The sequence below is a fragment of the Neovison vison genome, chromosome 6 (assembly GCF_020171115.1).
Source record: "Neovison vison isolate M4711 chromosome 6, ASM_NN_V1, whole genome shotgun sequence".
Classification (NCBI taxonomy): Eukaryota; Metazoa; Chordata; class Mammalia; order Carnivora; family Mustelidae; genus Neogale; species Neogale vison.
Genome location: NC_058096.1, coordinates 161,390,991 through 161,413,584, shown reverse-complemented (window position 1 = coordinate 161,413,584; position 22,594 = coordinate 161,390,991). Strand labels below are relative to the sequence as shown.

The 22,594-nt window shown below is 45.3% G+C and overlaps 1 protein-coding gene across 1 annotated transcript in view; it reads right to left on the bottom strand.

Moving 5' to 3' along the window:
* TRIM71 (tripartite motif containing 71) overlaps positions 1-22,594 on the bottom strand; it is a 64,973-nt gene that overhangs the window by 3,197 nt on the left and 39,182 nt on the right. Inside the window, exons 2-3 of the mRNA XM_044252761.1 lie at positions 16,206-16,373; positions 1,737-1,871 (exon numbers count right to left, since the gene is read on the bottom strand). Of these exons, the coding sequence (XP_044108696.1) occupies positions 1,737-1,871; positions 16,206-16,373 (303 nt within the window). The remainder of the gene's footprint in view (positions 1-1,736; positions 1,872-16,205; positions 16,374-22,594) is intronic.

Genomic DNA, 22,594 nt, shown 5'->3' with positions numbered 1-22,594 from the left:
CCACTGGAAATCTCTAAGCCACAAGCATGAGGAAGTGCATCTAGATACCCACAGCTGGGTCCCCCGGTACTCAAGTATCTTCAGTAGTGGGAATGCAAGAAAAAAAGATGTGTAATGAGGACGTAGGAGGGCAGAGACAGGTAGGAAGGCTTTGCTGGGAGGGGCAGAAAAGTCAGTAGGTATAGTAATAAAACGTATAGACAATGACTGAGGTGTGTCCAGAATGAGCATGCATATTTTGGAGGTTATCTGAGCTTTAGAAATGAAATAGAAAACAAAGTGTATTACACAAAGAGATCGACTCTTCTTCCCAATTTGCATCTCCAAGACTCAAAACTTGCTTTCCCTGCCTCTTGCAAGAGAATTGCCTTTAGGGAGAGGACAGGAGTCAGCCTCACAAGAGGGAGGGTACCTAAGGTAACTCCTCTGCACAAAGGCCTTTTCATCAGCAAATCCAGAAGAGCAAGTCTGTGGCAGAGTTCACCAGGGAGCTCTCAGGTTGCACAAAGTGAGCCCCTCAGTCATAATTAACATTCGTGGGTGGCATTAGCCTGGCAGACTGTGGGGGCATGTTAGCGTCTGGAAATCACATCAGCCCACAAAGGTGCCTGCATGAAGTATGTGATGAATTAAATCTTAAAAACAAAATTTTTTTTTTAATCTGACAGAAAGAGATCACAAGTAGGCAAAGAGGCAGGCAGAGAGAAAAGAGGAAGCAGGCTTCCTCCTGAGCAGAGAGCCCGATGTGGGACTCGATCCCAGGACCCTGAGATTGTGACCTGAGCTGAAGGCAGAGGCTTAACCCACTGAGCAACCCAGGCATCCTTAAAAAGTTTTTCTATCCAAGGATTCTTCTCTTCTCGTTAAAAGGCGACTGAGCCATCTTCTTTGAGAGGTCAGCAGAGACAGAGGGCAATTAGTTATGTGCTAACTAATTGGAAAATGCAATGCAAAACCCAACACGGCCTTCCAGAACATTTTAGGGCATGGTGATTGATTGGTGAGGATCGCTTTCAGACACTGAGATCCCATGTCGACCTTCACAAAGTTCAGATGATTAAAACAAGCATGCACACACCTAAGTGCACCCTTTTTAATGAGCTATGTGTATGGTCTTATTCATGAATTAAGAGAATGGCATTACAGAGTTGAAGTGGCTGGAGGTACTGGTCCATTCATAGGCACAGTCTCCCCTCTTCCTGGGGCAGGAGGTAAAGACCAGAGAAGAAAATGCTGGCCTGAGGACTTGGGTGGGGAGAGTCATCTTTCCAGCTGATACTTATCGCAACAGCACATCAGCCAGCTCCGCACCTTCCTGCTGCAACAGAAGAAGGCATTCGCTTGCTGCCCTCCCTAGTAGGAAACTGGTTTCTCACAAGGGGTCAGGAAGTGCAACCAGGCAGGAAACCAAAAATAAGGACATGTCCCAGCAGCCTGCTTTCAAAACAGCCTCGCCTGCGCCCCCTTCTGCCTCGAGTGTACATAAAACATGAGGCTCCTTCTGGTTCTTGGGACAACTGACTACTCCTAGAAAACCTTCTCCTGGCTTAAGCACTTGTTACAGCACTTGTTACCACAATGTTACAGGGACTCCTGCATCTTCCTGCCAACAAACTTCATGAAAAACCTCCAAGTGTTCTAAACCTCAAGCTGGGATCTGGGATCTGACCGGAGAATCCTTGTGGTTTTGACGCAGAGCACAGAAAAACTGCTGGCCGGCCAGCAGCACCCATTACCTTCCACAGCAGCTCGCACTCCCGCTCCTCCAGGGCCTTCTTGTGCCTTGCCGTCACAGCTTTGACCTCCGACTGGACCACCTTTGCCTTCATCTCCACCTGCTCTGCCACCGTCTGGGCCTGCTCGATGCTCAACTGGAAAAGCAAGAAGTTCATGGCATCAGAAGGACCTCCACGCCTCACTCACGCAAAGCTCTGAGTCTGCTTTTCTCAAACCCGAGGAGCTAACGCCCTAAGGCCCGGGACCACTTGATCCCCGTCCCCAGACAGAAAGCAGCCTGCAAGGAGAGCTCCGCATCTGTCTGACAGTTAACTGAAGGAGCTGCTGGCAAGCGCTGGGCTTCTTTGTGAGGGAAATGAAACCGACATGTGAACTTCAGCCCTATTAGGAGCTACTCTGACACAGTGAAACCAGTGTAATTGGGTCCAAGCCGAAAAGTGGGAACAAGGATTGGATGTGAAATGTACTACCACGCCCGGCACCCGAACCACTTCCCACAGACGTTCCGGCCTTCCTCACCATGGGGGAAAATACCGCAGGTGGGCACAGCACTCAGGTCAAGGTGCGTCATAGCCACAGGCCAGCAGTTAGCCACCATGCTCCTGTCAAGTCATTAGTATCACAGCTCATTCCAACCCCAAGGGACACTGGGGATCCTGTCTGATCTGCCAGGGAAACCACGGATGCCAGACCATCGCCGCACCACCACACACCCCACTCTGTCCCACCAGCCCTAGGTAAATCAGCCAGTCTAATCAAAGGGATTATTGCTCATAAAAAATTAATCAAGACAGAAGGCCCAGTGTTTTCATTAATATTACATGATGTGTTTTGAAAAGCCACAAGGATTTCTTTGATACACTGAGGTATTAAATCAGGGATTCCAAACTGCTGATGATGCAACAGGTCTTAGGGTGTGGGTCCCACAACAGGAGGGGCCTAGAGAAGCACTGAGGGTCCCGAGCCTGGTCTGAGTTCAGGAACTGCTCACAGGTGACCAACCCTGAGTCTGCCCTGGACCAAAGGTTTTCAGCTTGTGGAGCACATCTACAACTGAGGCCATCTTGGGCAAAGCAGGCTGGACGGTCATCCTAGAAGTCAGGTAACCCAGTTCCAAACCCTAGTTCCATGTCCTACTACTTGGAAGGCCCCAGACAAGTGCCTTCCTTTCTGCAACCTCGGCCAACAGGAGGAGAAGACAGGATAATACATGGATGGAGCTCAGCACAGGAGCTCAGAGAGTAAAAATAATCGAGGTTACCAATAGCGCTCAGCTGAGAAACACCGCAGTTAAGACCACAAGCATCCTTTTCCTTCATCCCACCTAACTCCCATCATACAGGTATGGTCATGTACCTAGACCTACTTACATTTCTTAACCCATTTTGCTTTTAAATTCTGGTAAAATAGGTAGAACATAAAATGCACCATTATTGACATTTAGCACATTCCATAATTGTATAAGCATCACAACCGTCTAGCTCCAAACACTTCCATCAATGAAAGGAATCTTCCATACCCATTAGGCAGTCTTTCTCCATCTCCCCTCCGCTCCCCCATGGCAACTGTATTCTGCTTGGTCTCTACACTGCTGTCTATTCTGGATATTTCACAGAAAGGGAATCAAACAATACATGAGCAGTCTTATTTGTACGAACATGCTTCCATGTAACAGTTGTGACTCATTTTGTCACTTTCAATTGGGGACACCCCCTTAATCTCTCAATCAAGAGGACACGCCAATGGCACGAAAGTCACACCCACATTGCAGCTGCACCCAAACCACTCGTGGCTGCCGTGGGCTAACTGCTCAAGGCATTCTCTGCCCCAATCCCTGTGAGGCTTAAAGATCAGAGGTGGCACATGGGTCAACCTGGAATGCTCATGGACTATCCATGGCCTGGAATACCTTCTCTTCCTGAACTAGCAGTGAAGGACGCCTTCCCATGTTTCTGTTCCACCTTTACTATCCTGTCCCAAGTGTCATTACATATCAAACTACATGGGGACTAGGTACATAGCCACTGGGTTGTAGTAGGAACAATCTCTATATAATTTACACTTGCTAACATCTACAGTCATAACCATATTTATTAAAGGAGTAGGTAACTATACTGGGTTAAATACGGTCTCCCCCACATTCAGGCTGATTAGTTAAGAGGAAGTCATACTAGACTAGAGCAAGTCCTAAATCCACTTAAGGCCAAGTGAGACAGGCACACAGAAGGAAGACCACATGAAGACAGATGCAGAAGTTAGGAGTGATGCCGGTTAACAAGCCAAGGAAAACCACAGATTGCTAGCAACTACCAGAAGCTTGGAAAAAGCAGGGCAAGATTCTTCCCTATAGCCTTCCAAGAGCACAGCCTAGCTGACACCCGGACTTTGGTCTTCTAACCCTGGAACTGTAGGAGAATAAATTCCTACTATTTAAGTCACCAGTTTATACTGTAATAGTAGCCCTAGGAAACAGCAGACAACAAACTGAATCAGACAGAAATATCCCAATGACTGAAAGATAAGAAAAATGAGACTGACCCATCAGTGAATGCGTACAAGGTTTCATAACAGACTTGGCAGATTTCAAACGTCTCAGGCAGTCGGGATTGATTTAGAAGGTGGGAAACCTCACTAGACATTTAAACAGAGGTGATTTAACGTAGAAAATAGGACTGAGCGGGAAACAGAGAACTGCCGGGGCAAAGGGCATGCGCAGGATGCCAGAAGGACTATGCCTGCAGTCGGCGGCCAGCGACCACCGCTGGGCCTGGAGAACAAAGACAGGAGAGCAGGGGTTACAGGTAGGACCCAGGGGCCATGCCCAGCTCCTTCTGGAAGTCGCCGGACCTAACCTCTCTACTTCTGGTGAAAAACTGCTGCTGCTAAGAACAGGAAGTCAAACGGAAGAAGGAAGTCCCCTTTCCCAACGTCCGGATTTGTGGTTTGAAGGGCTGTGGCCCCAGCACCACAGGGCACTAGTGTGAAAGGGTCGGTCACGAGGGAGAGAACCTATAACCCATACACACTGTCTTCGGACGTGTTGGTATTCATGGGCACTAGCTGGTGTCCGAGTCAATATAGCACCGAAGCAATCAAGCCTTTGCCCATTTATTTCTCAGCTTCCTCAACGGAAAACAGAAGTAGCCAAATGCTTTCTATTTATACCAATGCCATAGGACTTATCGAACTAATTCTCCACAAAAACCAGAAGAAATGGAGTAAAAGGCCTACCTTCCTGCAGGGCAAGAATGGACAGGAGACTGCCAGGGACCACCCCCTCTGTGTAGTAAGTGGGTTTACATAGCAAATGCTCTTTCTACTGTCCTCTCCCCCTAATGTCTCCTAGCCAGGCTTGCTCCCTTGTGTTTCCTGCCAGGTCCCCAGCAGGCCCTTGGGCCTGGAATTGTAGGACAAGAACGGGTTCTTCCATTTTTCAATCAGCTGGAAGGGTTGTACAAAGCCCCTTCTGTAATCTGAGGGATCAAGTGTGCAAGGATAGGATCATTCCTAGGGTTAAGAGTCATAAAAGCCCTATGTACAGAGATGAAAAATAAGAGCTTTCTTTTCCAAATCATACACAGTCTTGTCAAGCACTGCATTCCAAGATATGCAGACCAGGACCTGCTAAACTAGTTCCCATTATCTAAACAGGGCATTTGAAGGAAACAAGGGGCAGGTGGGGTAGGGAAATGATAGGTAAAAGAGCTAAGTAAAGTTCAAAAACAGAAATATACAATTTGCAATTAAGGAGGGAAAATAAAAAATACCCAATAAGCATGGGCCTTGGGTGGATGCGGGGTTGCCTTTTAGAAGTTAATAGATCCAATCAAACAGCTGAAAGCTGAGGGTCTCAATGTAGGCAGACCAATCAGTACATTCCAGCTGAAGGGCAGGCTACTTAGTATGGAGGAGGGGGAAGCTGCCTGGGTTTCATAGGCAAGAGCACAGAATTCAATTCATGATGTCTGCTAGGGGAACCTGGCCAAGGCCTGATGACTGGTACTAAAATGAAAGTGTTCTGATAGGGGTGCTTGGGGGGGGTGTTCAGACAGTTAAGCTTCTGACTTCAGCTCAGTTCATGATCTTGGGGTCCTGGGATGGAGCCCCACATCTGACAACCCATTACTCAGTGGTTAGCCTGCCTCTCCCTCTGCCTCTGCCACTCCCCCTGCTTGTCTGATCATCTCTATCTCTCTCTCTCCCCGCTGTCAAATGAATTTTTAAAAAATCTTAAAAAAAAAAGGAAAAGTGGGGCGCCTGGGTGGCTCAGTGGGTTAAGCCGCTGCCTTCGGCTCAGGTCATGATCTCAGTGTCCTGGGATGGAGTCCCGCATCGGGCTCTCTGCTCAGCAGGGAGCCTGCTTCCTCCTCTCTCTCTCTCTACCTGCCTCTCTGCCTATTTGTGATCTCTGTCTGTCAAATAAATAAATAAAATCTTAAAAAAAAAAAAAAAAAAAAAGAATCTTTAAAAAAAGGAAAAGTGTCCTGACAGGCAAAAGATGACAGAATGCAAATATCATGCATGAATGCAGACCACAAAACCAGATATGGGAACTACTATCATTCACTCTATGAAGTGTAATTTTATCACATTTAATACCTTTGAAACTATGATTCATCTTAAAACTGTCAGTGGGCTTTTCCCTTTGTTAGGTGTATATAAAATAACATTTTACATTATAAAATATTTATATTATTATAAATAAATGCATATTACAATCTACGGTGTCCTAAGTGAAAAATCAAGGATCTCTTTATGTGGAGAGCAACTATATATATATATTTTTAAGATTTTTTATTTATTTATTTGACAGGCAGAGAGAGGAGAAAGCAGGCTCCCTGCTGAGCAGGAAGACCAATGTGGGGCTCGATCCCAGGATGCCGGGACCATGACCTGAGCCGAAGGCAGCGTCCTTAACCCACTGAGCCACCCAGGCGCCCCTTGAGAGCAACTATATTCTTGATCGGAATTACAGATACCTGCCCCACAGGATCACTGTACCTTATGAAAAGCTGTCATTACAAAAGTGGCTGAAATGTTGTACTTCCAGGAAGACTCAAAGAGAAAGTCACAAAATGCTTTAAAAAGCAATACAAAAATGAGTGGGCACCCTTACAACACCAATGAGGCATGCCACAAACATCGTTCATGCTTCCTTTGTGGTAGGCAACTCTAGACCCTCATCAGGGTAAATTCTTTTTACAGAACTAAGTAGAATTAATTGGGAGAATTTACTTCCGGGTGTTTTTTTCCTAGAACTAAGCCACTCAAGCTAAATATAGACAAGTAGTGAATCTTCTCAGTGGTTAACTTAGGAACTGTTGTTCAGAGTCAACTGTACATCTGACACTTGTAATTTAATAATGGATAAACATCCCTGATTAGCTGAAGAAAGGGAATGGAACTCCTGAAAGTTTTTTCTAAACAGAAGCTGGTAAAAGAAAATAAAAAGACACAAGTCTCAAGTTGTACCAAGTTCAGATCTATTGTAAAAGGTCACAGATACTCATTAAAGGTGGTGTCAAGTTAGTAAGAATGTCAACCTGCCTGCAGATTTGGTCTGGTCAGTCAGTGGCCTTTACTTTTGGGATGTGTTCATGCCTATTCACTTGGTCCAGAGGACGCTTCAGTGCCATCCAGGCATGGTGCCCAAGGAATGAAGGACGCCAAGCTAGTCAAGGGCCCTTCCCTGAAATTTTACAAATGGGGGTTCCAAACTCTCTCCCTCCACCCCAAAAGGGAAGAGGAGAGAAGAAAAGAAACTCACTCTTTCCCTGAGATGGCTCGCTGGAGCAGTACAAGACTGAAGAGATGCCCATGCATACCAACCATGTTCAATAGGAAGAATGAGGTCACCATGGAGAGAGGGACGACTAAGTAACAGACTGCTTGCTTCAAGGTCCAAGTTCCTAGACACCTGAAGCCTGATTCACCCATATTCTCCTACCCAGTCACCTGAACCTGTCCATCTCCTTTCATTCTACGGCAACAAGGATCCTAATTAAGACAGCAGGGGAGGGCGCCTGGGTGGCTCAGTGGGTTAGGCCGTTGCCTTCAGCTCAGGTCATGATCTCAGGGTCCTGGGATCGAGTCCCGCATCGGGCTCTCTGCTCAGCGGGGAGCCTGCTTCCCCCCACCCCCGCCTGCCTCTGCCTCTCCATCTACTTGTGATCTCTCTCTGTCAAATAAATAAATAAAATCTTTAAAAAAAAAAAAAAATAGACAGCAGGGGCAAAATAATGAATAGGTCATGGTGTATTAAAACTCTTCAACCAGTTCTCCTCACATCTGTACACATCGTGCGCAAATGCTGAGAAAGGGGGCAGGTAGGAGCACAACTACCTCCCATATGAGAGTTGATCGTTATTTGTGGGTTAAAACTGCAAGTCCTCTACTCATTGTTAGTGTGACTTCTGGAGGGTTACTTAATCTCTTTGAAAAGACGTTTTCTCTCTGCAAAATAGAAAGAATGACACCCAAACCTCAGGCATTATTTATAGAAAGTGCATGTGTTCAGTGCCCTTGGTAAACAGGGACCGTTAATTCTTACTGATGAAAACAGAAGGCCTCTGGTTAATGAGATCTGGGATCTTGAACACAGCAATTACATTTTGTTCTTCCATATTTGTAACAGTAATTTATAATAACAATTTTAAGATTTTTCTTATCTACATTCTAGGCTAGTTCATATAAATTCATATAAAACAGAAGGCATTCTCAACATTCCTTATGGTCAACTTTCCATCACAGCAAGGAGTTCTGCAGGTTACATGGTCCATTACAGTGACTGAACAAAAACAGAAGTTAGGGGAACCAAGGTAGTCCAGAAAGTCTAGATGAACTTACATTTATATTTACAAAATTAAAAAAATATATGCTAAGTAATCAAGCTTAGTCCTAATTTTTGTTCTAAATGGTATATTATCTATCACTTTTAACATGAAGAGTGCTAATGTTTCCTTTTTTAACCATGAAAGCAACTTATGTCCAGTAAAGGACTTGTTACCCTTATCATGGCTATTGACTTGTGACTAATATCAGATGAAAACTAACAGAAAGGTCTATCTTATTTAAGGCTATAGTGAACTTGGATAAAAACTCCCCAGCAAGTGACTAAAATTAACAATACAGGAAACAACAGATGTTGGCAAGGATGCGAAGAAAGGGGAACCCTCCCACACTGTTGGTGGGAACGCAAACTGTGGCAGCGGCTCTGGAAAACGGTATGGAGGTTCCTCAAAAAGTTAAAAATAGAGCTACGCTATGATCTGGCAATTGTATTAGTAGGTATCTACCTAAAGGATAGAAAAACACTCATCTGAAGGGATACACATACCCTGAGGTATATAGCAGCCTTATCAACAATAGCCAAACTATGGGAAAAGCCCAAATGTCCATCAACTGGTGAATGGATAAAGAAAATGTGACATGATACCCTCCCTCACACACACAGGGATATTACTTTGCCATCAAAAAGAATGTAATCTTGCCACTTGCAACGATGTGGACGGAGCTAAAGTGTATTATGCCAAGTGAAATAAGCCATTCAGAGAAAGACAAGTATCTTTCACTCATATGTGAAATTTAAGGCACAAAACAGATGAACATGAGGCGGGAAGGACACAAAAGAGAGGCAAACCAAGAAATAGACTCCCAACTATAGAGAACAAACTGAGGGATACTAGAGGGGAGGTGGCTGAGAAGATGGGCGAAGGGTGATGGGGATTAAGGAGGACACACTCGTTATGTAATCACTAAATTCTAAACTGGAAACTAATATTATGTAGTATCTTGTATGTTAACTAACTGGATTTATTTTTTATTTATTCCTTTGAGAGAGACAGAGCGAGTGACAGCACAAACAGGGGTTGGGTCAAAGGGAAAGGGAGAAGCAAACCTCCTGCTGAGCAGGGTGCCCGATGTGGGATTCCCTGAGACCATGACCTGAGGTGAAGGCAGACACTTAACTGACTGAGCCACCCAGGTGCCCTAACTAACTAGAATTTAAACAAAAACTCAGAAGGAAAAACAAAACTCCCCTGCAACATTTTGGCCAAGGGGAAATCTCTATAAAAGGCTGGTGGTCCAGGATATGTATGTGTTATCTTGAGTTCCAGCAGCCATTTGTAGCCAAAGGGATGAGTGTCAACACCTCAGTACGGTGGGGTGAAGCTGAAGGATTCTCCAGGGACTAGCAGTGTCTTCAGACTAAGTTTTTTAAATAGGAGAGATTAAAACATTACATATTTAAGCATATGTGTGCATATTTAAGCACTGACATATTTGGGAGGAGAGTGAAAGCCTGTTACTTACGGCTAAATTCATCTCCTACCTGATTAAAATGGAGCAAAATTCTAAACTATGACAGAAGACGAATGATTGCTTGGGGACATGGAAAAAGAGGATAGAGGATTATGATAAGAATTTAAAATGTGGGGCGCCTGGGTGGCTCAGCCATTAAGCACCCGCCTTCTGCTCAGGTCATGATCCCAGGATCCTGGGATGGAGCCCCTCATTGGGCTCCCTCCTCAGTGGGAATTCTGCATCTCCCTCTCCCACCTGCCCTGCTTGTGTTCCCTCTCTTGCTGTATCTCTGTCAAATAAATAAATAAAAATCTTAAAATGAAAAAAAAAAAAAAAAATTTTTTTTTTTTTAAAGAAAATGTTAGAAAGTGATGAACATGTGTCTTCTAACCTTGACTGTGGCGATGTTTTCAGGTGTGAAATACATGTTGAATGTATGTTAGTATGCTTTAAATATATGCAATTCACGGTCTATCAATTTTCCCAAAGAAAGCTGAAAAAATTTTGCCTCAGTTGCACCATAATCAGTAAAACACCACTATTTATATTTCGGCCTATTTCTACTCCCTCCCATAATCTTTTATGCATGGTTTACTTGTTTTAAGTAATTTTTCTTGAAGCCACTTCAGGTTCTGCTAATTACAGTTAACACTGCTTTATAATGTGACCATAAACATTTTATGAATTTAAGGGGCTAAAAAACCCCAACTCCTATTGTTGACCATTTACACTGGTGCGACCACACCTTCAGGATCAAGGACATGGTCTTGGAGATTCCTGTAAGAGAAGCAAGATCCTGCCATATTTAAAGCTCTGGCTATTGTTCAAAACATGTTCTCCTACCCAAAAAGATTAAGTGTGATGTACATACTTTGTTATTTATCCAAAACAGTGCTCTGGAGTCATTTTAACTGGCCTATTTCTCAGGTGAATATACCTGTGTTATGTCTGCATTAAGTAACTGGACTGTCCCTTTGGAAGATGCCTGCACTGCTTTCATTCCTTCACCTTTTCATGCCTTCTTTCCTAAAAGTTGTACTTAACTACTGTGGTCTTCTCAGAGTAACTATTTCTCTACCCCATTTTCTAGTAGTTTTGTTTTTGTTTGTTTTTTATAAAGCAGGCTCCATGCTGGGTTAGAAACCACTGAGATCAAGAGTCAGGTGTTTATTAACAAACAAAGCCATCCAGGTGCCCCAGTTATTCTCCACTTAATAATATGCACAAATTCTTGGGGCTCCTGACTAGCTCAGTCAGAAAAGCAGGAGATTCTTGATCTCGGGCTTGTGAGTTTGAGCCTAGTGTTAGATGCAGAGATTACTTTAAAATTTTTAAAAAATGGTGCGCCTGGGTGGCTCAGTGGGTTAAGCCGCTGCCTTCGGCTCGGGTCATGATCTCGGGGTCCTGGGATCGAGTCCCATATCGGGCTCTCTGCTCAGCAGGGAGCCTGCTTCGCTCTCTCTCTCTGCCTGCCTCTCTGTCTACTTGTGATCTCTCTGTCAAATTAAAAAAAAAAAATTAAAAAAATACACAAGTTCACAAGTTTCCTGTATCACTTTTTTTGGGGGGAAGATTTTATTTATTTATTTGACAGACAGAGATCACAAGTAGGCAGAGGCAGGCAGAGAGAGAGGGGTAAGCAGGCTCCCTGCTGAGCAGAGAGCCCGATGCAGGACTCCATCCCAGGACCCTGTGATCATGACCCGAGCTGAAGGCAGCAGCTTTAACCCACTGAGCCACCCAGGCGCCCCTCCTGTATCACTTCTAATCTTAGAATGCTTTTGTGTCTTTTAGGTATTTAATCTATATCTACCTTCAGTTTGGGTTTTTTGTTTTTGTTTTTTTAAATACTGGTCCTGTTCCTTTTCATGTAAGAATACTTTATCTCAGGTTTTTATTCTGGTGTTTGCTATCATAATTTAAATCTATTAAATCTATGCCTTTATCACCTTAGTTTAATGTCTTCTTATTAACAAAACATAAAGCCTATTTACAGAATATATACTCTATTTCTTGGATCTGTCAATTTGCCAGTACAAACAAGCAATATTTAAAAGCTCCCAAATGACTTATTTAGTAGTACTACGAAGAATAAATGAACAGTTTAAAAGACCAATGCCAGGCGCCTGGGTGGCTCAGTGGGTTAAGCCGATCCCTTCGGCTCAGGTCATGATCTCAGGGTCCTGGGATCGAGTCCCACATCGGGCTCTCTGCTCAGCAGGGAGCCTGCTTCCTCCTCTCTCTCTCTGCCTGCCTCTCTGCCTACTTATGATCTCTGTCAAATAAATAAATAAAATCTTAAAAAAAAAAATAAAAGACCAATGACTTCCAAATCAAACTTGCGATTTAAAAGGTCCCTGTAGGGGTGCCTGGGTGGCTCAAACCGGTTAAAGCCTCTGCCTTCGGCTCAGGTCATAATCCCAGGGTCCCACATCAGACTCTGCTCACCGGTGAGCCTGCTCCCCCCCCAACTTGTATCTCTGTCAAATAAATAAATAAAATCTTTAAAAAAAAAAATTCCCTGTAAAAGAAATCAAAAATCTTTTCTTACCCTATGATCATTCTGTATTTTGGCTTAAATAGATTAAGTGATTTTTTAAAGGGGGATGGGGTGGCATGGCACCAATTATATGTGTATGTTAACATAACTTACTGCTCCCCCCAAATTTTGTTGTAATTTACTATGTTGTTCCTTCCTTCTCCAGTATTCGTATTAAAAACAGAAATCAGTCTTCATACCATCTGCTGCATTCTTTAATATAAAAGCTATTATGTGGCAATATAAAAATTATGTAGTTGGGCTATTTACTTCATTAATATTTATTTCGGCCAACTGCAAGAAGAAATCAAGTGTCTGGGAATGTCTGGACCGCTCAGTTGGTTAAGCATCTGCCTTTGGCTCAGGCATAATCACACAGTCCTGGTAACTGAGCCCCAGGTCAGGCTCCTTGCTCAGTGGGAGGTCTGTTTCTCCCTCTGCCTACTGCCCCACCTCCACCTGTGGGCTCTCTCTTCCCTCTCTTACAAATAAATAAATAAAATCTTAAGGGGGGGGGAGGAGACACAGAAAAGAAGAGAAATCAAGTGCCCAAAGCACTTCGTACCCACCCCAAGCAGTGTCCTTTCTGGCATTTCAAGGTCACTTCTTTACCCCGAGGGGAACCTCTCAAAATCTCATTATCATCATCCTTTCCATTGCTTAGTGACCAACAAGAGGAAAAACACCTGTAGATTCACACACAAGTCTCATTATCTCTTTATATAAATAAACAAAAGCATGACCTGGGCTAGATTGTAGCTGCTTTTTCCAATGTCTTCCAGGAGGACTTTTTAAATGACTTTTAAATGAGTCCCCGAGAGAGGATCTACCTGAAGCTTTGAGAACTGTATTCTTCCTCAGTAAGCAGAGGCTCAGTAAAGTATTCACTGAACACATGTAAATTCCTCACCATTCTCACTCAGTCAGTTTCAATGACATACAACAGACTGTACTGACTTGTAAAAGGAACCCATTTGCAAAACACTTGTTCACAATGAAAAGTGGGTCATACCTACTTCTGACCCTGGGGACACAGCTTGTTCCTACTGCTCACACGAAACAACCTGGATCTTCAGGCAGTGATTTCTGGAACAAAACTTAACTTGTTCTCAAGCTTTACCTCAACGTCCCTTCTCCCAAAGGCATGTGCCGGCAATAGAGAATAAACTCAGAGGAAAAGAGGGGCCATGTTTTTTCTACCAACACCCAGGGGACTCCTCCTTAACATGTAGGAACCGCTCTACTTTCATTAGAGGGCTCCCAGATAGTCTCAGGAAGGGACAATGTATTGAGAACCTCGTAAGAACATTCAGACAGAAATGGGTAGCCAATCCTACCCCAACATTTAGATCACTGGCTGAGTGTAGGTTCTGAAGAATTATAACCAAAAGCCACAAAAGCATACCCTTCTCTCTCCCCACACGCTCTTAGTTATGCAATGACATTCAAGAAGTCAATTCACAATTCATGCAGTTGATGTTCAGTGCGTGTGCCTGGATGTGGCCACGCAGATTACTAAACACCAAATATCCACCTGCCACTTGGCTCCTCTACTCAAAATGCCCATCAGGCACCGTAGTACCAACTCACATTTGAATTTCATCCGTGATTGTTTGTTCGTTCATTCTTTCTTTCTTTAAAAGATTTGACTTACTACTTGACGGAGAGGGAGTTAGAGAGACCAGAGAGGGAGAAGTGAACTTCCCGCTGAACACAAAGCCTGAATAGGGGCTCGATCCCAGGACCCCAAGATCGTGAACTGAACCAAAGGCAGATGCTTAACCGACTGAGCCACCCAGGCGCCCCCTGGGTGTTTTAACTACTCACACAGCAGACTCTCCACTAACACGGACTTTGCTGTAGGAAGTTAAGTACTGCAGACAAAATCTTCTGCACACCAGCTTCTCTCTTCTTTCCACAGAAAGTTCAAATTTCCACCTCCCTGAGACTCCATCATTTTAACCACAGATCTCTTTAAGGTTCTAGCAAAATTATGACATTCACTTTATTCTCCAGAGGGGCAGATCCCAGGAAGCAGAGGCAGCAGCAATTCTCTCAGACATGGCTCAAGGATCCCGGAGTGTCCTCGAGCTCCAAGGAGAGAAGGGGACTGGTACCACAATCTGGGGGGAAAGACCCAGACACAGCAGGTCTTTATGCTCCCCCAGGTGATGCTGACAGCAGCCAGAGCCCAAGAGACACCAGCACTGGAAGGCAACTTGACCAGGGCCTGATGGCAGTGGGATAAAAACGGAAGCCACAAGCCACTTCATCCACGGGGACAAATTCATTGAAATAGGACAGAAATAAAACTTAACTATGCACTAGTGGGGATGCAGGAAAACAAGAATTTATAAGCAACCAAGAGCCACTATGAAGGCATGAAAAAGAAAACAGGCCACTTTGGCCTAAGAATATGCCAGAATTAGCCACTGCAGAAACATAGACTCTCAAATATGAGAGTTGACAGGAGATGAATATCAGACAATCGGACTATTCAGAAAGACTACCTCAGTATCATGTGTAGAATATGATAACTGGGGGCGCCTGGGTGGCTCAGTGGGTTAAGCCTCTGCCTCCGGCTCAAGTCATGATCTCAGGGTCCTGAGATCAAGTCCCGCATCAGGCTCTCCACTCAGCAGGGAGCCTGCTTCCCACCACCCCCCCCCGCCTGCCTCTCTGCCTACTTGTGATCTCTTCCGTCAAATAAATAAATAAATAAATTTTTAGAAATGATTGAATAAAATCTTTTTAAAAGAAAGAATATGGTAACTGTTTAGAAACTTAATAAAATCTACACCATCCTTCTGCTCCTTCTTTAGAGCAGGTGATCAATTTTTCACCATTTCTCAAAAAGGGGGGGGGATCTTATTTTTTAAACCATTCACTTATTCAAATACTCTAAGAATGTAATTAACAGTTTTCCATTCAATTTTTGCTCAATGATTAGCAATGTTTCCTGATTTTCAACCTTTATCCTACCAGATTAAGGAAAACATCTCATGATTTTTTTCCCTTCTTAAAAACCTTGTCACCTGGACCAAGAGAGGATTTTAAATCATTTCAGGCACTTGACTGTAAAAGAGCTATTCTATGCCCCAAAGTTACACGTGTCCCTTCCTGACCCCAAAGGCACAGGGACTCAACAGAAGCAAAGGTTTCAGTTACCAGATGGGACTTCATTACTTAGGGAAGAGTTGGAGATTAACTTTTGCTGCTCCCTGAATTTTCACCGATAAATCAATCCATCTGAACAGCAGAGGTCCCCTGTCTGGAAAGCACTAAGGACCCAGTATTTCCGCAGTCCTGACTGAGGGATGCTAATGCCCACTTGGTATCTGGGGAAAGGGCTGGATGAAAAACAGGCAGATGACGTGGTGGGGGGCAAGGCAAGCGTCTGCCACAAGCCCTTCGGCCACATCCCTCCCATCTTCCCCAACTCTCCACCTCCCCCAAGGGATTACTCTGCGGGGGTGACCCATGAGCTCATTTGGGTTATTGTTCCATGGCCCCCACACACTGGAGCCTGCCCAATAATCTACAAATGCCATCTAAAAGGGAGCGGGAAAGGTTTTCTGTGCATGAAAGAACAAGGGAAACCGGGGAAGGGTGGGGAAGAACTGACCTGGATTGCCTGGCGGCCCTGCTGCGCGTCGGCCAGCAGCTGGATGGTAAGTGCCCGCGAGTCCTGCAGCGCCTCCTGGAGGTAGATGAAGCTGTGGCCCCCATGCCGGCCCAACGTACACTCACGACAGATGGGCACCGAACAGGTGTCACAGTACAGATGCAGCACCTGCAGACCAGAGGGCATACAGCCATTAAGGAGAGATTCGGGACTAGCAGGAAGGGGCAGACCCTGGGTGCTCTGTGGATTCCAGACCCTCAGCCAACTCCTTCCCAAATTCACAAGCACATACCCCTACAGAAAGAGGGAGCAGTGCAATCAATGTGAGCACGGCTTGCCCTTCCTTCCCACCTCCTTGGGGCCAAAATCAAGGAAAAAAACAGCCAACGCCGTCTGTCCACTCCAGTTTCAATTAGAAGTGTAACTGAGACACTCCAAAGGCAAAGATGAAATAAAACAATCCTCCTGCCTAAGAAATTTTCCCCGTATCTCGGATTAATTCTCCAGGAAAGCTCTAAGATTGTGTTTCCTTGGTCTGAGACTGGGGGCCCAAATGAAAAACCTTCCAGGAAAATCTGTCTTACCACCCCAGCCTCTGGGTCTGTGAAACACGGCCAGGAGCCAGAATAAACCACCCTTACACCACAGCTTGCTGCCACCCTCCCCATCAAGGAGATTAGCACAAAGTGCAAAGCATGGTTCTTCCAGACACTCAAGCAAGCCACAGACTTCAGCTTCTGGAGCAAAGGCAGATAGTGTAAGGTCAGCCAGCTTCTTGTCTTTCTTGTTCCTGCCAAGTTGTTCCAAGGAGCCGACCCTGCCAGGCAGCCCGTGCTGACAGAACTGCTTTATGCGATGTTCTGTATTTCCCTGGGGCCCAGCATGTGGGGAGGGGAGAAGGTTTGGCTCGACCTCCACCTGCTGATAAATGAGGAGCTCTCAAAAGCAGCAAAAGTTCCTTGGCGCAGAAACTGGGCCAGTCTAGCTGTATCCCTCCACAGAGTGGAGCACTCAGCACCACTCTCTGAATGTTTACAGGATTGCTTTCAAGGAAGAACAGTGCTTAAATTTGCCACTGGTACACCTGGGTATGGGGGAAAGCCAGCCAACACGCAACAGGCAGGAAAGTGGTGTCCAAGGGGCTGCCTTGCCATACACAATACGCTTAATCCCCAGATGAAGACAGGGGGTCATGACGTCTCAGGGCCACACAGCAAGCAGGGGCAGAACAGGGAAGCCTATGCGAGCCTTCTGAAGAGCTGGTTCCAAGTCAGGCCTGACACCCACTCTTAAGAGCACTAAGCTTCTTATTAGGTATATTGGAGTCCAGGGTATGAGACTTGTGGCAAGGTGGTTCTGTGGAACAGAACAGGTGCTCACCCTGGCCCAGAAGCAGCACAGTGTTACAGGACCCGGGAGTGGGGAGGGACAGCTGCAATGTTCCCATCAGAAAGACCCACACGGAAAGGTCCCCGGGCAGGAGTGAGAATGCTGCTTCTCTTCTCTTCAGGTTATTTGAGAGCACGTGCTACGGTGGGAGGGTGGGGGAAATCTCAAGCAGACCCCCCACTGAGCGCAGAGCTCTGACGGGTGAGATCGGGACAGACAATGACCCAGGCGCCCCCCCTTTCAGTTTATTTTATTAACTAACCAACAAGTTGGCACATAGCATGTCCACTAGGAGACGAGCTCAGTCAGGGAAACAGGCCTACTCCACTCAGGATTCAGAGTTAAAAGGGAGGGGAGGGATTCCGCATGGGTTATGCTTGCTTCTCTAGGAAATTGTGGATTCAGAAATAGGGAAAATATTTGGGATATTATGTTCCTATTTCTAGGAAATGGTTCTGATATGACGGGTTTTATGGGCTCCACATTTTAAGAGGGAAATAGGATCAGGTTTGTGACAGGAGTAGGACCCCTTGTCCAGTACAATACTTCCCCAGCAACCTCGGGAGACTGAAAGCTGGTGACAGTAATTTGCCTTCCAAGACCAATCGTGTTTGGGGACAGAGAGAGAGAGAGAGAGAGAGAGGATCTCAAGCACTCAGCGTGGAGCCTGACGCAGGGCTCAATCCCATGACCTAAGCTGAAGACGCTTAACCTTACACTAAGTCACCCAGGCGCCCCCAAGACCAATTGCTTTTTTTAAGAACAGGTTCACCATTTAACGTTCATCTAATCTTTCTAATCTGAAAACGCTAAAATTCTAAAGCTAACCTTAAATACTAATCAAAAGATGCTGATCTGGATAAACCTGGACGTATTCCAGGACACTCCCTTTGCAATGTGGTGCTCCTGTTTCGACACTCAGCCCCATGCCTTCCCTTTGCTCCCTCCATTTGTCATCACTCTCAAGCTCTGGGGAGGTGTGAAAACCTCCCATATGCAGGTTTCTTTTAAATCAGAATGGAACAGGTCTCCAAACCTTCTGTCCTCTGCCCCTGCCAAACAGCTAAGCCATCTCCTCTTGGTCTCTGTGTGGAATGAGTGGAGTCCTCTTGCTTTCTTTCATCTGTACAAGCGTAACAGCTCTCAAGTGTACAGTGAGTGGAGAAGGACCGGAGGCTCTCAGCCCGAGCCTGGCACCATCTGCCCATGGGGACATCTATGCAGTCATGGGACTGGGCTTGTCTTGTATGTGAGACACAGAGGTCTGGCCAGGTGCCTCAGGAGACCACCTCCATCCCTGAAATCCCAGGAACTCAACACCACAAACCAAAAGGCTCTGAAATAATTCTGGGCCAAGAAGGAAGCCAGGTACCACTTATGTGACTACAAGGAACCAAGGAGATTTTTCTGGGTTTTAGGTTTTTACAGTCCAGAGCCTGGATGATGACATGCATAGGCGGTATCCTGCAAATGGTAGGTTTTGAAGTATTCTGCAGAGGAAGTAGCCAGAAAAGAAATCCTGGTCACAATGTGTGGCAGCAGGGTGCCCCAAGCCCGTGGCACTGGGCCCCTCCAGATAGATACCTAGTCCCCAGAGCCCAGATACCTCTCAAGTGGGCAGTGGGATCTCTGGATGCAGTCTTGCCTGGCATCATTTCACAGGACTGATGCAACTCTAAATGCCTAGAGCACACTGTGATTTTTGGAGGTGCCAGTGCTCTGCAGTTCCAGGAGGACTGTAGGGACACCACACTGGTTGACAATAAAAAGCTATGGGTGAGTAAACAGCATAGCCCCAGTGGTGTTTATAATTAATAAACTATTGACTTTCAGGGAGCGCCTGGGTGGCTCAGTGGGTCATGATCTTGGGGTCCTGGGATGGAGCCCCGCATCGGGCTCTCTGCTCAGCGGGGAGCCTGCTTCCCCCTTTCTCTCTGCCTGACTCTCTGCCTGCTTGTGATCTCTCTCTCTGTCAAATAAATAAATAAAATCTTTTAAAAATAATAATAAAAATAAATAAATAAACTATTGACTTTTAAAACAGTGTCCAGAGGGGCGCCTGGGTGGCTCAGCAGGTTAAAGCCTCTGCCTTTGGCTTGGGTCATGATCCCAAGGTCCTGGGATAGAGAGCCCCATATCGGGCTCTCTGTTCAGCGGGGAGCCTGCTTTTCCCCCTCTCTCTCTGCCTGCCGCTCTGCCTACTTGTGACCTCTGTCAAATAAATAAATAAAATCTTAAAAAACAAAACAAAAAAACAACAACCAGTGTACAGAAACTGAAAATATGGTCAATTTTTATAAACCGTCTAGCTAAACTTTGGCATAAAACTCTGGGAAGATTTCATTTACATTTGGAAGCTCCCTATCTCCTCTACCTGAAATTTCTAAGGACAGAAACCAACAGTTTTGGAGCTTGTGAAAACAGGGGCCATAGGTAAGGGTGCAATTCTCTCTGCAATAGCTGGAAGACTGTTTTAAAAGAATAAACTGGAACCCATGTCTTCCAAAGGGTTAGAAACGTGGCAGAGGCCATGAACTGTGGCTCCGGAAAGTGGGGGGCGGGTAGGAGTGCTCCTCTGGCAGCAGGAATTCCAGGGCCTGGACCTGCTTGTTTGGGGCTTCCCGGGCAGATGCAAGACCCGCCCCCTCCAACCCTCCTCCCCCCCTTGCCTGGCGACAATCTGGCTGCCCCAGCTGAATGGAGCAGGCTTGACCTCTGACCTTGCAAGTGACCACCCTCTTCCCTGCCCCCAGCTTCCAGAACGTCCCACCCACTGCCTTCCTCTCCCATAATTTCTAAAATACCAGGCACAGACAAAGACCTAGGAATGTGGGCCCAGCAGGAGAGGAAAGAGGGAGGGTAAAGAAAAAATAAATAAATAAAAATACCAAGTTGGCAAGTTGACCTTAGCCAGTGCTTAAATAAAGTGCTCTGTTAGTGAACAAGACTGTGTATGCGTTTCTGGAATCTACTTTTTATACTACCTGTGATCCAACAAGGAACGAATGAACACACACACATACCCAGGGGACTCCTATATGAGAGAGCACACCATGCATCCTGAAAGAATGAGCCTCCAGTTTTAAATAGAACTATCCACATCACTGAAGAATGTCAACTGAAAGGACAGAGAGGCTCCTCGTCATCAAGATGCCCTGATGGAAAACCTTAACGTGTTTGAGATTTTCTTTCACGTCCCTTCAAACAACTGAGGACATGTGGCCTCCCACAAACTCAGGCCTGGAGAAAAGGAGGTCACTAGCCACTCAGGAGGGTTTCTAAGCTTCCCACTACAGAAACAAAGTGGAGGATGGCGGGTGACAACCAAAAGTCTTACCTGTGTCTGCCACCCTGAATGCTCTCTCCTATTAAAAGAAACCCAAAACACTAAACCAAGTTCAAGGAGTACAGTCCAGTCTGAAACTAGGTCTATGAAATCACATCAAAACTAGGTTTTACTTGATTTAGGGAAAATATACAGAATGCCATTACTCCAAAACCATAGTCCAAACCAAAGGAATAAGTTCCTCCTGCCATCAATGGCCACGTGCTGCTCCACAGCGGTGACCTGGGGGCCGGGAAAGGTGAAAGAAAGGAATCTGTACCTGGGTATACACAATTACTACCAGCTCCAGTCGGATCTGAGCTGAGGACACGTTAAGGAAGAGGGACAGGGAGGGGCGAGACGTGCTGAAGCATTTAAAAAAATTTTAGGGGGCACTTGGGTGGCTCAGTGGGTTAAAGCCTCTGCCTTCAGCTCAGGTCATGATCCCAGGGTTCTGGGATCCATGTCGGGCTCTCTGCTCAGCAGGGAGCCTGCTTCCTCCTCTCCCTCTCTCTGTCTGCCTCTCGGCCTACTTGTGATCTGTCAAATAAATAAAATCTTCAAAAATTTAAAAAAAAAAAATTAGGAGGGTGCCTGGCTGGCTCAGTTGGTAGCATGTGATGATCTCAGAGCTCTGAGTTTGAGCTCCACAGCAGGTGTAGAGATTACTTAAAAATAAAAACTTTATTTAAAAAAAAAAATACTAGGGAACATACATGCATTTTTATGCAAAATGAATTAAGTGTAATAGCTTTTAAAAATCTCCCATTTCTCAACTCAATGTTTCTACTTTTTAACGTAACCATCTAAAAATACATCACATTCTATATTCTGAATTTTCTTCAAGACACAAATCCAAGTACGTTATTATACCAGCCTTTTTGCAGTTAACTGTATTAACTTGGAGAGTGTTCTGGATCAAGCTGCCCGTGGATATACCACAACTTATTTAATTAGTAACTGCTGATAAAATTTTAAAGCCGTTTCCTGATTTTTTAAAAAAATCTCAAGCAATGTTATATTGCATTATCCTTGTTCTTTATACACCTCCATTTCTTTCCATTTGGCAATATATACAATTGCTACCATCACCTGGTGAGAGAAGAAAAATACACTTGGTAAGGGTGGGTAGTAAGGATTCTCAAACTTTAAGTCTGGTCAACCTCCACCCAAATGAAAAAGAAGGTTGTCAAGCACCAGTTTCTTTGTTCCTGACAGGACAAAAAGCACACAAAAAGCCAGCAGGGGAAAACCAGATGAGATGGTCAATGTTGGGACTGGGAGTGAATTTGGCCTGAATTTGGCTGAGCTTACTTGAAGATTTGATAAAAAGAGAAATAACCCAATTTATGGTCCCAGAATGTCAGAGTTACTAAAAAGTATCAAAGTGAGCTCATCCTGGGAGAAAACCCCTCTAGCACTGATTCTTAAAGATGAAACCCCAGAGCACGAGGATATCCTGGGAACCACAGCACACAAGGCCTTCCGGTTTTGCCAGAGTCACAGACAAAACAGGTTCATAAATTCTTCTTACCATAGCCATCTCCTTTTGTTTAAAGCCGAGGGTACATGGGACTCCTGGGTGGCTCAGTTGGTAAAGCATCTGCCTTCTGCTCAGGTCATGATCCCAGGGTCCTCGGATCAAATCCCACATTGGGCTCCCTGCTCAGGGGGG